General features: G+C 48.4%; 1 protein-coding gene across 1 annotated transcript in view; it reads left to right on the top strand.

The window, feature by feature from the left end:
• CTDSPL (CTD small phosphatase like) overlaps positions 1-14309 on the top strand; it is a 120015-nt gene that overhangs the window by 75663 nt on the left and 30043 nt on the right. The window contains exon 2 of the mRNA XM_058290766.2: positions 13380-13534. Coding sequence (XP_058146749.1) covers positions 13380-13534 — 155 coding nt within the window. The remainder of the gene's footprint in view (positions 1-13379; positions 13535-14309) is intronic.

The raw sequence follows: 14309 nt of genomic DNA, 5'->3' as shown, positions 1-14309 counted from the left end.
GTTTTGCATTTAAGATCTATTTTGTCCTATATTACTAAAAGTATTGCTACTCTAGATCTTTTTTTATTACTATTTGTATGGAATATCTTTTTCCAGCTTTTCACTTTCAGCCTGGTTGTTGTCCCTATATCAGGTGAGTCTCTTCTAGACAGCATTTGGTGGCTCATATTTTTCCATTCATTCTGTCAGTCTATGTCTTTTGAGTGGCAAATTCAGTCCATTGATGTTCCTTGTTATTACTGTAAAGGCATTACTTTGTCCATTTTATCCTTTGTCTTCCCATTGTCATATCTTACTATTTTCTGTCTTTTTATCCTTTAGGTTACCCTTACTAATAATCTTTATTTCTACACTCTTCTCCATGCCTCTCACCTTTGTTTTTTCCTCTTAGGCTGTAGCTGTAGCACTCCCTTTAGTATCTCTTGTAAATTTGGTCTTTTGGTAACATACTCTCTCAGTTTTTGTTTGTCTGTGAAGACTTTAAACTCAACCTAATATTTGAAGAACAGTTTTGCTGGATATAGAATTCATGACTGGCAGTTTTTCTCTTTCAGTACCATAAGTACATCATACCACTTTCTTCTCTCCTCCATGATTTCTGACGAGAGATCAGCACTTAATCTTATTAAGGTTCCCCCATATATGATGCTTTGCTTTTCTCTTGCTGCTTCCAGAATTCTCTCTTTATCTCTGGTATTTGCCATCCTGAATAATAGGTGTCTCAGAGTAGGTCAATTAGAATTTAATCTGTTCAGTTTGCATTGTCCTTCTTAGCTATTGATATTTATAACTTTCATAAAGGTTGGGAAGTTTTTGATCATTATTTCCTCAAATATTCTTTCTGACCCTTTTCCATTCTCTTCCCCTGCTGGGATACTGATAACAGATGTTTGTGCGTTTTGCATTGCCATTCAATTCCCTGAGACCCTGTTCATTTGTTCTATTCTTTTCCCTTTCTGTTCTCCTGACTTTTCAAGTTCAGATGCTCATTCCTCCAGTTCACTAATTCTGCCCTCCATCAATTCAAATCTTCTGTTTTATGCATCTTAGTATTTTTAATCTCATCCATTGTCTTTCACTATTCCCATAAGGTCTGTTACTTTTCTTTGCAGGCTTTCAAATTGTTCTTTATGTTCACCCAGTGTCTTCTTAATATCCTTGATCTTTTTTGCCATATTTTACTTGACCTCCTTGAATTGATTTAGATTTGTGTGATCATTGACTAGTTGTCTTAAATCCTGTGTCTCATCATGATTTTTGCTTTGTTCCTTTGGCTGGGCCATATCTTCCTCTTTCTTAGTATGGCTTGTAATTTCTTCCTGATCTCTAGGCATCTGAGTATGTTGATGAATTTACTCTTAACAGTTTCTCTCTTTCCTAGTGGTTTTGTTTCATGGCTCCTCTTTGATTTGGGGGCTCAGCTTATTCTAAGTCTTTAAAATTGCCCAGCTTAAGTTATCAAAATAGAGCCACGGACTCTCTTATGCAGTGCAGATCCACCTTCAGGAGTTTGGGACAAGAGACAGCTGAAAGCAGTTTTTCTCCTTGCAGTTTCCCAGTTGGCCAGCAGATCGTGCTTAACAGCAAATCTTTACTCAGAGGTAACTCAGCCTTTACTTGGTAGTGATTCTTGTTTGGCCAGAGCTGAGATTCAAAGTGGGCTCTGCTGACCATATTCACCGAAGAAAAACCACTCTCCACCTTTCACCACACCCTCCCTCTTCCCAGGGAGGAGGCCGTCTGTTCCTCTCTGAGCCACAGGTTTTATACAGGCTATTCGCCTTGAGGGTAGGGGATGGGTGTGGTTCCCAGCCGTGAGGGGCGAGGATAGCAGCCTACGATTTTTCAGCCTACGATTTTTCAGCTTCTTCGTCTCTCTCTCCCTCGCCCTCCTGACAGGCAGTCAGCCCTGTCCTGGTCTGCAGGGCTTCAAAGCAGGTACCGTGGAGAGTTGAGCCTACCCACCTCTTCCGATGCCATCTTCCCAGAAGTCCTTCTAAGCCCCAGAGTTACTGCTTTAATATGTGATACAGAATTCCAAGAGTACAAGACTATGGAGTGAAAATAATTCTCCATCCCTCCCAGTTCTGTCCTCCGTTCGCCCAAGTTCCCACCCCCCAAAGGGAAACTAGTTTCTTATAAATCCTTACAAAGATACTCTTTGCATCTGTAAGAACATACATGAGCGTGTACTTTTTATCTTGCTTATTTAATTTTGTATTTGGGGGTTAATGGTAGTGTGCTATATGCATAACCTCTACCTTTCTTTTCCCATATAATATATCTCAGGATGTGCTCAGTAGGCAGTACGTTGCAGAGGTTAAGAGCACAAACTGTTTACTAGCTATGTGATCTTGGGCAGGGTTCTTAACCTCTCTGGGCCTTAGTTTCCTCATCTATAATACGAGGATAGTCATAATCCCTGTTTTATAAGATTGCTCTCAGTAGTAAATAAGTCTGTATTTGTGAAGTACATCAAGTAGTGCCTGGTACTTGTCACCTATGAGAAATAGTACCTATTATGGGTACATGTGGAGCTACATCCTTCTTTTTAGCAACTGTGTTCTATTTCATCCTGTGGCTATATTGTATTTTGTCTGACCAGTTCCATGTTGATGGCCACCTAGATTTTTCCCAGCATTTTTGCAAACAAACTGCAGCATTTGTTATAACATTTTATAAAAGGAAACAGCATAAATGCCCAGAGTTAGTTTAATTATGGCACAGTGCACATCCATACAGTGGAATATAATACAGCCAATTAAAATAGAGTTGTAGGAGGATATCTGATCACATGTGAAAACGTTCACATACATTTTATTAGGCAGAAACCAAAATTGGTAATATTCGCTAGATTTTTTTCCCATTGTAAATATAGGCTGTGAAAATTTAGAAATGATCAATAGGTATAGAGAAACATAATAACAACCCCAATCCTCCCATCCGGAGAGAGCCTTGTTTAACATGTATGTTTTCCATAATCTGTCCTTCCAAAAACTCCCACTAATTATTTCTATGGGAAGCAGGGGTTGCCGTCTTCGTTCCCCAGTGGGAGTTGGCCACATGTGACGGGGTAGGTTAGAGCTGCGGAGAGGAGGGCGGCTTGCTGGACAAGAGGGCACCCCAGCAAAGTGGCGCTGCTGGAACTGCGCGCTCTCGAAGGAACAGTAGGAGCTGTTACTTCCCTACATACCGGTCGTTTTCATTGTTCGGTGTTTCCTCCCATTCATTCACTCAATAAACATCTGTGTTGACAGGCTCTTTGGTGCCAGCATGTTTCTCTGTCCTAGGGACGCAGATGTGACAAGAGGTAAGGTCGCCGTTCCTCTGGCGCCCGCCTTCCAGAGCTTGTTGGGAGGCACGTGACTTTGCAGGCATGGGGGAGTGCTGGGTCTCGGGAGCTTGACCTAACGCTGCCCCCAAGCACTCGCCCCCGTCTTGGGGAGAGTCGCTTTTCGTGCTTGCACAGTGTTCTCTCAAGTGGCTGTGAGCTGATTCAGGTGACCATGCCTGCTCTGTCGGACATTCGAGCTGTTTGCATGGATACTTCCCGGTCTCTGACACTTGGCTCCTCTGACCTTCAAGTGGATTGCGCTGGTTTACGGGATCACCAGCAAGTCTCATCACCATTTACAGTGGGTTTTTTTTCTTTTCGGTTTGCTTAGTAAGTACAAAATTGGGCCTTATTGTCATAACATTCATTTATTCGATTACTGTTACATTTTAACCTTTACTTCCTCCTAAGTATATTTCATATTTAAATCCCTTGTTCCGTTACTTATTTTGGAACTTAGTGTGAGACACAGACTCTGTGTAGTGATGGTTACGAGCTCAGATTCTAGAGTTGTGCAGACCTGGGTTTCTGTCTCGCCCTGTGCTGTCTGTCCTGTGTGACCCCTGACACAGGGGCCTGGGCAGAGCTGAGACGGGAAGGGCAGCCCAGCAGAGGGCTGGCAGGCAGCACGCCGTGCCTGACTTCCTCTGGTAAGGCTGCCGTGAGCATCGTTCAGGAGTTTTCAATGTGTGGCATTTGGAGTGAAGTCTGCAGCACAAGGCCTCGTATTCAGATATTCAGAGTGTTGCCCTGAAAATAAAACCCAAACCCAGAAGCGTGCTGGGGAGGGAGGCAGGAAGGGGTGGGGGGAAGACTGGGGCCCCGCCGTCAGTCTGCTCTGGGTTTGCACCCCAGAACCCTGGCCTTGATGGTTGTGAGTGTACGTGTGCTCCAGATGGCGGTCATCTCGCTGGAAAACGGGTGCGCATGTCAGCGCTGCACACTGGGAAGGCCGGAGGCAGCTGGTGTCAAGGGCCTCGCACAGATGAGACCCTCAGCAAGCGCAGGCTGTTGCAGGCCAGCAGGGGTGGGTCGTGGACAGCTGAGGGTGGAAGTCCTCCTGCCCAGCTCCGAGCTGCCAGCCCTTGTTGCTCCTGATTCCTTCCTGCTGAAGGACCACTGCCAGGTACAGGCTGCAGTGGGCAAATGAGCCTTCAGAGGTAGGCCCGTTGCACGTGAAATTCCCAGGGGAAGTTTGACGCGTGGAAATAGAGTAGGGCCCCGGGTGGGGGGAGATCTCAAAAGGTGGCTCCTCGATGACTAAGTCCTTTTTCTAGCAGGAAAGGATGTTTGGCTTCCCAGGGACCACATCTGCTTTTGAACTTAACAGGCCGTGCCTGCCAGGCCTCTCCCATCCCCAACACCCTGCTTTTATAGGAACAGAGGAAAGTTGTGTTTGTTGACCACTCTTTCATGGTGGAAAAGGAATGTGATGTATGCATACACTGCCCAGAATTTCCTGTTAGACGCCCATTCCAAACCACGGCCCTGGGACCATTCCAGAGATCACAGCCCAATCCTAGAGAGAAGAATGTTGCATTCATTTAAATGCCCTGCCTTCCGCAGCAACTCCCTCTCCCTCCCCTAAATAAAAAGGTGTTTCGCTTTTTCCATAATAATATAGTTATGGATTCAACTCTATGGTCTCTTCAGGGTTGTAATAAACTCTGACACTCCCACGTTTGAGTAAATAATCTTAACTTGGGAAATTTCTGTGCTCAGCTTTGTAGCCATGATAGCACTGAACGTCCAGGCTTGGCCTGGGGCACCTTTTTAATGTTCTGCTGTGAATACTCATGTACTATAACTCTGCAATGGATTGCCTTTCTTAATTCCGCTCTTGTGACAAGAAAGAAACTAGTTTTGACGGCAGGTTTTTGGTGCTTTAACACACTAGCAGGAGACCTAGTGTGAGTTGGTTTTCTAGAAATTCTATGGTGCCGCATCATTGCCAGCATGTATACAAAGTAAACGGCTATCATGGCATGATGGAAATTCAGGGAAACCCTCCTTTGTTTTCTACAGCTGCCAAGATGTAATTTCTTCACTTGTGGAGAAACTTGCATGAATAGGGAAGGATTCCTAGAGTAGCAAACATTTCCGCTTGTTTCAGCTACTCCTATCTTCATCCCAAACTGCTTATTTGATTATGTAGCAGTATCTCAGGGAGGGGGGCGGTGCTGGGGCCTGAGGTCAAATCAGAGGTAAGGAGAAATACAATCTCTGCGAGATTCTGCCTTGGTGCAGGCTCCAGAGATTGTGGTCCTGTAGGCAAGGGTTCGGGATGGTTCTGAGGCCTCCCCCTATGTTGCATCGAAACCAGGTCACAAATTTTTAAAAAATAAATAAATTTTTTAAAAAAACACATAAAATAAAAGATAAAAAAAAGAGCAACAAAAACAACAACACATAAACCAGGTCAGAAGGAAAGGCTTGTGGAAGGTCAGTGTTAGGTGATGTCAGCAGATTTCACACTAATTAGGAACCTCTGGCCCTTTGGGTCCGCATTTCCATTTCTGGATACGGGAGGAGCCGGTGCGGTAGGAAGGAAGGACGAGCAGCAGGCCCCTCTCAGCCCCCGCAGTGACCTGGTTGTGGACTCACTTTGTGTCCTCCATCTGAAGGACAAAACCCTCCTGTCCTTGCCGGACTTTCCCCTTGACCTTTCGTGTTTTTCATTACAACACTCTCTTTCTAAACAGAAGGAAATTTAACATCATATTTCTTAGAAAGACCCGAGTCCTAGGTTTCATTTTAAACCTCACATGTGGAGATGTTTTTTCTGTTTGTGTGTTTAGTTTCTGATGTTATTGTATTATGTGCAGGAAACGTGACTGGGTAGGACGTAAGATTTTAAAGAGCTACTAAAATTTCTTAAATTCGGAATTCGCATAACTAAGTTAAAATGAGTCTGCCTATGTGTTTTCTCATGAAGCCAGGCCATTTGTGTGAGGACTGTTGTCTGGGTACAAGCTAAGTTCTGAATATTCAGTGAGACGCTGTGGCTAAAGCAGTCATAATTTTTGTTGTTTTGTTTTAAGCTGCTGGTAGCTTTTCTCTCTTACATGAACGTACATGTTTCTGCTGCATCTGCACAACAGCCCTGTGAGTTTGGTATTATTATTTCTGCATTACTGGTGAGGCTTAGGTAGGGGAAGTCACACCAGCCAACGAGTGACAGGGCCAGGACTTGAACCCTAGTAGAATTCCACCGTCTGCTCTCTTTCCATGTAACTCATATTTAAATAAAGCCAATTCTCTAAAAAGAAGTTCTCTCCTAAGCTCTTAAACACAAAGTGGTCTGCATCTCTGATTTGCAAATAGCCTGAGAATTTTTGCTGCAGGCTAATGTCCTGCATTACTCATCATTTGAAATTTAAACTTAGATACCGAGGTGAAACACTGACAGCCCTGGCTCGGATCGGATCATTTCCAGAAGGCTCAAGTCCAAGCTCATCGCGGTGATTGACGAGGCCTCAGCTTATTTCACCGTCATAACCCTCTCTCTCACACTCCTGATTCCTACCCCTTCTTTGATTTCTCAAGTATTTCACGTGCCCTTTCACATCTGGACCTTTACACATTGCTGTTTCCCACTTCCCTGCTTCCCTCCACTCCAGCGGTTTTATCAAACTCTCAGGCCATAGAAGACACTTCTTCCAAGAAGTCATTCTTGCCTGCCCCCAAATCTGGAATATGTACCCTTCTTTGGAGCTCACAGTGCTCTGTGCTGTCTCGTCACAGCAAGTGGCATAATTGCCTGTGCAAATGTGTGTCTCACCAGATGTGGGATCCATGAGGGAGGGGACCGTGCCTGTCTTGTCATGGGTGCTTCGCTGTCTAGCATGGGTGCTTGTATTTCCAGGGGTAATCCTCTCCGTTGCGGAATGATAAATCTGCAATAAACTCAGTCATGTTGGCTTAAGAGAAGATTTGTTATTTTCTTATGTAACTGAAAGTTCTAAGAAAGTCTAGGTTTGTTTTTGTTTTTTCATCCCCCGCCCCCATGGCTTTTTGCATGCTGTCAGCTCTCTGTGTCCATTCGCTGTGCGTTCTTCTGTGCCTGTATTTATTTATTTTTATTTCCCCTCCCCCCTTGCCGCTTGCTTGCTGTCTGCTCTCTGTGTCCATTGACTGCGGGCTCTTCTGTGTTCTTGCTTGTCTCCTTTTTGTTGCGTCCCCTTGCTGAGTCGGCTCTCCGTGCCGTCTGCAGTCCGGGCGGCGCTCCACAGCATGGGGGAGAGCCTGCCTTCACAAGGAGGCCCCGGGGCACGACCCCAGGGCCTCCCATATGGTAGGCGGGAGCCCACCTGATTGAGCCACAGCCGCTTCCCAAAGTCTACTTTTAATAGAACCAAGGCCTCAAGTGATACCATCAGAGATCTGTCCCTCTCCATATCTCAGTTACTTTTTTCCTCAGTATTTTCTTTCTGCTCAGGAAGGTGTTTCTCAACACCTTCCTGAGTCTCTGGTGGCAGAGACTCTGGTGGCAGAGACGGCCATCAGTGGCTCCAGGCTTACATCCTACAACTTAGCAAACCCAGTAAAAAGCGCATGTCTTCCAAGAGCTCTAGCCTGAAACCTGGGGCAGACTCTCACTGGCCCACGCTAAACCAATCACATGGCTCTGGCTGGCCAGACCTTGGTAATGGACCGAAAGTAGACGGAGTGAAAGTGGTTCCTCATAGGAACACTGAGGAACTTTCACTAGAAAAGGGGATAATGGCTTCTGGGCAGGCAAAAAAAGGTCTGCTGTCTCCTGCTCTCCCCATCTGTCCCTGGGGCTGTAAAGACACTGGTGCTTGCTACTGGGCCAGGGGCCAGGGAGGCATCTGGAAGGCTCCCTGTCTTGCCTTTCAGGTCTAAGACTCTCATTCTCGGAGAGAAACTTCCTCCTCCGTGGCCACTGTAGGCTGCCCCTTCCGTGGGTCCCGGCTAAGCCACTCTTGCTGAGCTGGTGGGTGGGCGCTCCCCAGCCCTGGAAGGAGAAGGAGAGGAATGCACTGCAGTGCAGTGAAGCTAGGCTCAGGGGCCACGCGGAAGCAGCAGCTCCCAGCGCGAACCCAGGAAAACAGGGCCGTGTGCTGTTGGTCCTCGGCACCACCCTATCCCAGCAGCAGGCCCACTCGGGGAAACGGAGAGAGGCAAGCCTTAGGACCGCCCCGGCTGCTCCTGCCAGGGGCCTCCCGTTACCCGCCCACGGAGGGCCTGCGCCCAGGCATCCACGCAGAGAGAAGGGCAGCCGCCAGCCCCGACCGCGGGCACGTGTCCACGAGCATGGACCACAGCAGAGCCAAGGGGGACAAAGAGCAGCGGGCCATCTGGCAGGCCCGTGCTGGGCCGAGCCGTGGGGAAGCGCCGGCAGGAGCCGGCCCGGTGGAGGAGCCTGCAGGAGGCTGCGCGGTGAGTCTGCTCCCCTCCTCACGCAGACCTCTTTGACGCATAGCTTGGGACAAGGAGCCCCTGGGGTCAGATGTGGACCAGCAGGCGCAGTGCTCAGTAGAGGAGAAGGCTAAGCTGCAGCCGCAGAGGGAGTTAGGAGAGTGGGGGGTCCTTTTTCAAAGGGAGAGCAGGTAAACAGCCCCCCAGCCAAAGGCACCCAACCCCTCACTTTTCTTTCCCCATCTCCGCATCCACTTTTTTGCAGCAATAGAATAGAACCACTTCCTGAGATTTTTCTAGTTTAATAAATTACAGTTTACATACCCAAGGTCTGTTATAGCAGCTTTTGCCGTGTAGTCGTCAAATGCTTTAGACTAAGAGATCAACCCTCTAGGTGAAGAGGGGCGGTGGTGGTCCCCGTTTGGACATGCTGAGTGTGAGGTGCGTGGGAGACATCCAGACGAGAAGCCCAGAGACAGGTGGATAACCTGGCCTGGAAGTGAGGAGAGGCAAGTGGCCTAAAGACAGCTTGGTCTGCCCACGTTCACTGGAGAGTTTGGTGGCCGAGGAACCAGTCACCTCCACGGGGGCAGTTGCTGAAGGCTTCCTGCGAGAGCTGGGCCTTGAGTCTGGCCCTGAAAAGTGGGTATGTACGGGGAGGAGGCGTCGAGGTGAAACATTGGTGCAATGAGAGGCCCACCACAGCGGGAGCCAGGGACGGCAGGTGGGCAGGGGTGGGACATAGGATGCAGGTGGGAAGGCCATCAAGGGAGAGCAACAGAAAACCTGGGAATGGGGAAGTGCACTTGGCCCAGTGCTTAGGGCGTCCGCCTACCACATGGGACATCCGCGGTTCAACCCCCGGCCCTCCTTGACCCGTGTGCAGCTGGCCCATGTGCAGTGCTGATGCACACAAGGAGTGCTCTGCCATGCAGGGGTGTGCCCCGCATAGGGGAGCCCCACAGGCAAGGAGTGCGCCCTGTAAGGAGAGCCACCCAGCACAAAAGAGTGCAGCCTGCCCAGGAATGGCGCCACACACAGAGAACTGACACAACAAGGAGACACAACACAAAGAAACACAGATTCCTGTGCCGCTGACAACAACAGAAGTGGACAAAGAAGATGCAGCAAATAGACACAGAGAACAGACAACTGGGGCAGGGGGGGGAAGGAGAGAGAAATAAATAAATCTTAAAAAAACAAACAAAGTTGGGAATGGTTTTTGATGGCTCTTACAACCTAATCTGACAGAAAAGGACAATTTTTATGAAATGCTTTAGACTGATGTTCCCAGCTGCTAACAGCCTTTGCTTGTCCAAAGAAATTTCTTCAAGCCACTGTAACAGAAGATGTGTGCGTTCAGCCGTCTTCCATATCCTGCTGTTTCCATCCTGGTGGAGGCCACGCTTCTGGATACCTGAGCACCAGGAAACCTCTCGTCTGTCTTTCCGTGCCTGTCTGTCAGTGGATGGTCAGAAGGGCGAGCAAGTGAAGGTGGTGAGAGGCAAAGTCTTGATTAACGAGGAGCAGAGAAGCTGGAAGAGGAGAAGGGGCCGGTGGGGCTGTGGTGAGAAAGCCAGTGGGAGGAGAGCAGGAGCGGTGCCTTTCGCTTCTCCAGGGCGTTCTCGCTCTTGACAGCGGCGGCTGCTCCGATGGCGGCGCGACAGGCTGGGCTGGGGCAGTGGTGGCATTGCTCCCTGCAGAGCTTCAGCCACGGCTCTTACCTGGTTTCTTTACAGGTGTGGAATGGAGAAGCACAGGAGTAAGACGCCTGAAGATTGTGGGTTTAGGAGTAGGATACTGGTTTCTCCTGACCCTGTGATCCTGAACTTCCCAGCGTCGTGAAAGAAAGTTTAACAAAGACAGTTTAGTTTTCCCCATCATTATAGTAATAAATAATTACCATAAAACACGTAGAAAATATGGAAGAAACAAACACCCACAGTCTACAAGTGCTGTTGACATTTTGGCATGTTTCTTGCCAATTTTTTTCTCTGTTATAAACTTTTCAGTTTGTTTTGCATAATTACTATTAAATCAGATACACAATTTGATATATAGCTTTTTAAGCCTAATGTGATAAAGCAAACGTCTGCCCATTAAATAGGGATTTTAACTTAATGTATCAACCAAAATCCTTTTACTGGAAAATTGGTGAGCAAATCAGGAGGCTTCTGGGTTGTAGCTGGGCTGGCGGGGTGGGGAAGCAGCAGCTGGGGGTGGAAGAAAGTAGGGTCATTAAAGCTAGAGCCCCCCATCTTGAGCCCTGTCCAGGAGCAGGTGAGTGCCGAAGGTGAGGGGAGACGAACACTGATGTGAGGAAATCCTCCCGTTCCCCCAGCTGGCCTGAGGGAGAGAGCCAGGTCCATCTGAGGGTGCTGAGAAAATGAAAAGGCCTCCCGCCTTAGGGGCAGGCCTGCGCCTTCCCGCAGCTGCGGAAGTGAGACACCCCTCTGGTTTCCCCACGTCCTCCCACCAAGAAGGGTAGGCTGCCGTTTCCCCGTCACGGGAACGATGACTTCCCGGGTGACTCAGGCTAACTTAGGAGCTCCCACCGGTCTGTTTGTGGCTTCTACATAGAAAGTAATCATACGGTGACAGTTATAAGTGGCTCCCTGGCTCCAGATTTAGGGTTTTTTAAGTATATTAGTTTGTCAGTTTGTTAGCTCGTTAATTATGGGAAAGATTTGTGTGCTCCAAGGCTGGAAGGAGGGCCTGGGAAGGAGCTTTTTGTTGGCTGTTTACCGCATGGTCTCGGTACTGACTGCTCAGTGTCTCTGAGTGCTTGTTTACTTGCAGAGAGATGAGCTATCAGCCAGGAAAGAAACAGTCTTGTTCTTCCCCTGACTAAACTGAGTGTGACGTAAAAATTAAAGCATCGAGAAGGAAACCAGCGAAATTGGTTTAACTAGTTATTCGCATTAAGTATGTGTTGATTGCCGATACTTTTCTCTCCATGGGGCGTGCTCCCTCCTCCTTAATCTGACCTGGTGGTTTGAAGGTTGGCATCGGCCTGGCACAAGGGCAAAGCATGCGCTTTGGAAACTGGCCCTCTTAGGGTCAGGTCCTGGCCCAAGCAGACACTGGCTGTTTTCTCAGCGGTGAGATGGAAGCAGTCACACCTCTCTCCTCAGGTAGTGGTGAGGATTACCTGACGTGAGGTTTGTGAGGGGGACCCTTGGTAAACAGTGGTCGTTAGTGCTTCCCACCCTTCCCTTTGGGAAGGCAGCCTCTGCCCGGGGGTGCCTGTGGCCCAGCCCAGGACTAAAGGAGAATGCGGGTGCCCTGTGACACCCACCCCCGGATTCACGGGGACCGTAAAGGCAGCCTGCTTTTCCAGGGATGGAGAGTTCTAAAACTCTGCAGTGAGCGGGGATCTTAAACGCATACCTGCTGAGCCAGCCCTTTGCCAAAACCCAGACTGCAGACCACCCAGCCCGCGGAGTCGCTGGCCAAACAGCTTTTGCGCCTTCATCAGAATTACCCTGAGAGCGTTCAGTCTTGGCTGGCACAAGAGTGCCCCCAAGACTTTTAGCAAAGGTTTTGTGGTCTCTTGGGAAGGAAAGTGTTACACAAATCATTCATAAGTGCACACAAAAAAGGAACCGAGCCAAAATGGCTCTTTGGGAGAGATAAGCTCCAATAGTTGTCATGTGGAATTAAATCATTTCCTGCATTGATAATTTTTCCATTAACCCTGAGCTGCGTCCCTTTGCCTGTGGCCTCTCCTCCGAGCGCTGCCGACCCACCCAGTCGTGGTATGTGGTGGGACAGCCCCAGCTGCATTCCCAGGAAAAATCGGCCTCCTCCCTGGAGCTGTGTTTTTCATCTAACACCATTTTTGCATTTTATTTCTGACTTGTGGCAGCTTGTCTTGAGCTCTGGATAAACAGAAGCCATCCATCACTCCCTCCAGCGCCTTGGTTTAGGACAAGCTGGGAGATGCGTGCCGGCTGCGTGTCGCCCCGTGTTCCTGAATCCGGGCCCTGCCCGGCCCACCCCTGCCCCAGCCACCCTGCTCAGGCCAGAAGCACGTGTTCTCCAGCCCCTGCCTCCTGCTGTTTATGCTTTAAGTGTGATGGAAACCTTCAGCCCCAAGCCCGGGATGCAGATGCCCGTCGATGCCTTGACACATGGCAGGGTTTAAGAAAGGGGTTCCTTTGTGCCTTTATGTATCTGATTTCTTAACCTATGAAGTTAGTCTTTTCCACTGCGAGCAGGAAGTTCAAGAGCCTGGTTTCCAAGTGACTCTTCCCTGGTGCCCTTAATGGAAAGACACTTTCCAGAGAGTGTCAGATCTGATCTGTGCCTGCAAGCACGTTTGTTTTGAAGTGGTGCAGGGTGGGGAGGCGGCATCCCCTGGATTCAGGAATGCGGATGGGGCCTGACCCTGCGGATGGGTCATTTAATGCGCAGGCACTCAGAGGCCAAGGGGATTCTGTGCCTCGGGAGGGACTGAGCCCCATCTACCAGCTGGCCCTCTAGGGTGTAATGTTGGAAAACAGGCCTTTCCAGTAACTTCCTGGGACGTCTCCTCTTCCTGTCCTCAGCGCTGGAATCAGCGCTCGCTCGGGGGCAGCTGCACGCTGAGTTTTCCCACCGCCTTGTAACCGTGCGTCGGTGCCGCCCGTGGCCACAGCGTGCTCTGTTTTTTTTTTTCCAGCTTCCCAGTGTAACGTCAGCTTGAAGAAGCAGCGGAGCCGCAGCATCCTCAGCTCCTTCTTCTGCTGCTTCCGGGACTACAGTGCGGAGGCGCCGCCGGCCGGCAGCCCCGGGGTGCTGCCGCCCCTGGTGGAGGAGAACGGCGGGCTGCAGAAGGTCAGTGCCGGGGGAGCTGGCGCTCAGGGACACCCAGCGGGAGGGGCTGCCCGCCCCGACGGAGATCCTTGTGAGGGTCCAGAGCAGTGAATACGCAGCCGTTTACGGAAAGATTTTAAAGTTCCGAAAAAGTCATCTTTTTGAGAAAGGGTGTGTCAGTCATTCGCATCAAGCAATTAAAGAGCATATTTGATTAGAACAATAGTCACTTCACATTTTTATAACCACCTCTCTTAGGAAGTTGAATGGACGAAATAGAAAGTTAAAGAACCGGTAACAGATGCAGACAATATAAAAATACAGGAAATATAAAAAAAGAAATGGAGATGTGGAGAAGAGCTGACAATACATATAAATGAGTTTAACAGCCTTGTCGAATAACAAACCTATGTGTTATTTATTCTTTTGTATGTATCAAATTTTAAAAATTTGTCAGATTCTCCTAGCAGGCCAAAAACCAAAATCCAACCCGTGCTAACAGATACGTATGAAGTTGAGTGACTCAGAACAGTTAAAAGTAAAAGGATGAACAAAGAGACGTCACATAAGTGTAAGCAAAAGGAAAACGGGTACAGTATCAATCTCAATCAAAGTAGAACTTCAGGTGGAAAGAACTGAAAGAAGCATAGAATCTTACACATTATGACGATAATTGAGAATGAGGACACAGAAGTCATGAAACTTTAACAAAGAACATGAACAGGCATTTCACAAAATAAGAAATACAAGCAGTCAATAAACATACGAAAAATGTTCAGCTTGGCCAGTAATCAAA

Source organism: Dasypus novemcinctus, chromosome 31, assembly GCF_030445035.2.
Source record: "Dasypus novemcinctus isolate mDasNov1 chromosome 31, mDasNov1.1.hap2, whole genome shotgun sequence".
Classification (NCBI taxonomy): domain Eukaryota; kingdom Metazoa; phylum Chordata; class Mammalia; order Cingulata; family Dasypodidae; genus Dasypus; species Dasypus novemcinctus.
The sequence above is the reverse complement of the archived record's forward strand: the minus strand, read 5'-3'. Positions and strand labels throughout refer to the sequence as shown.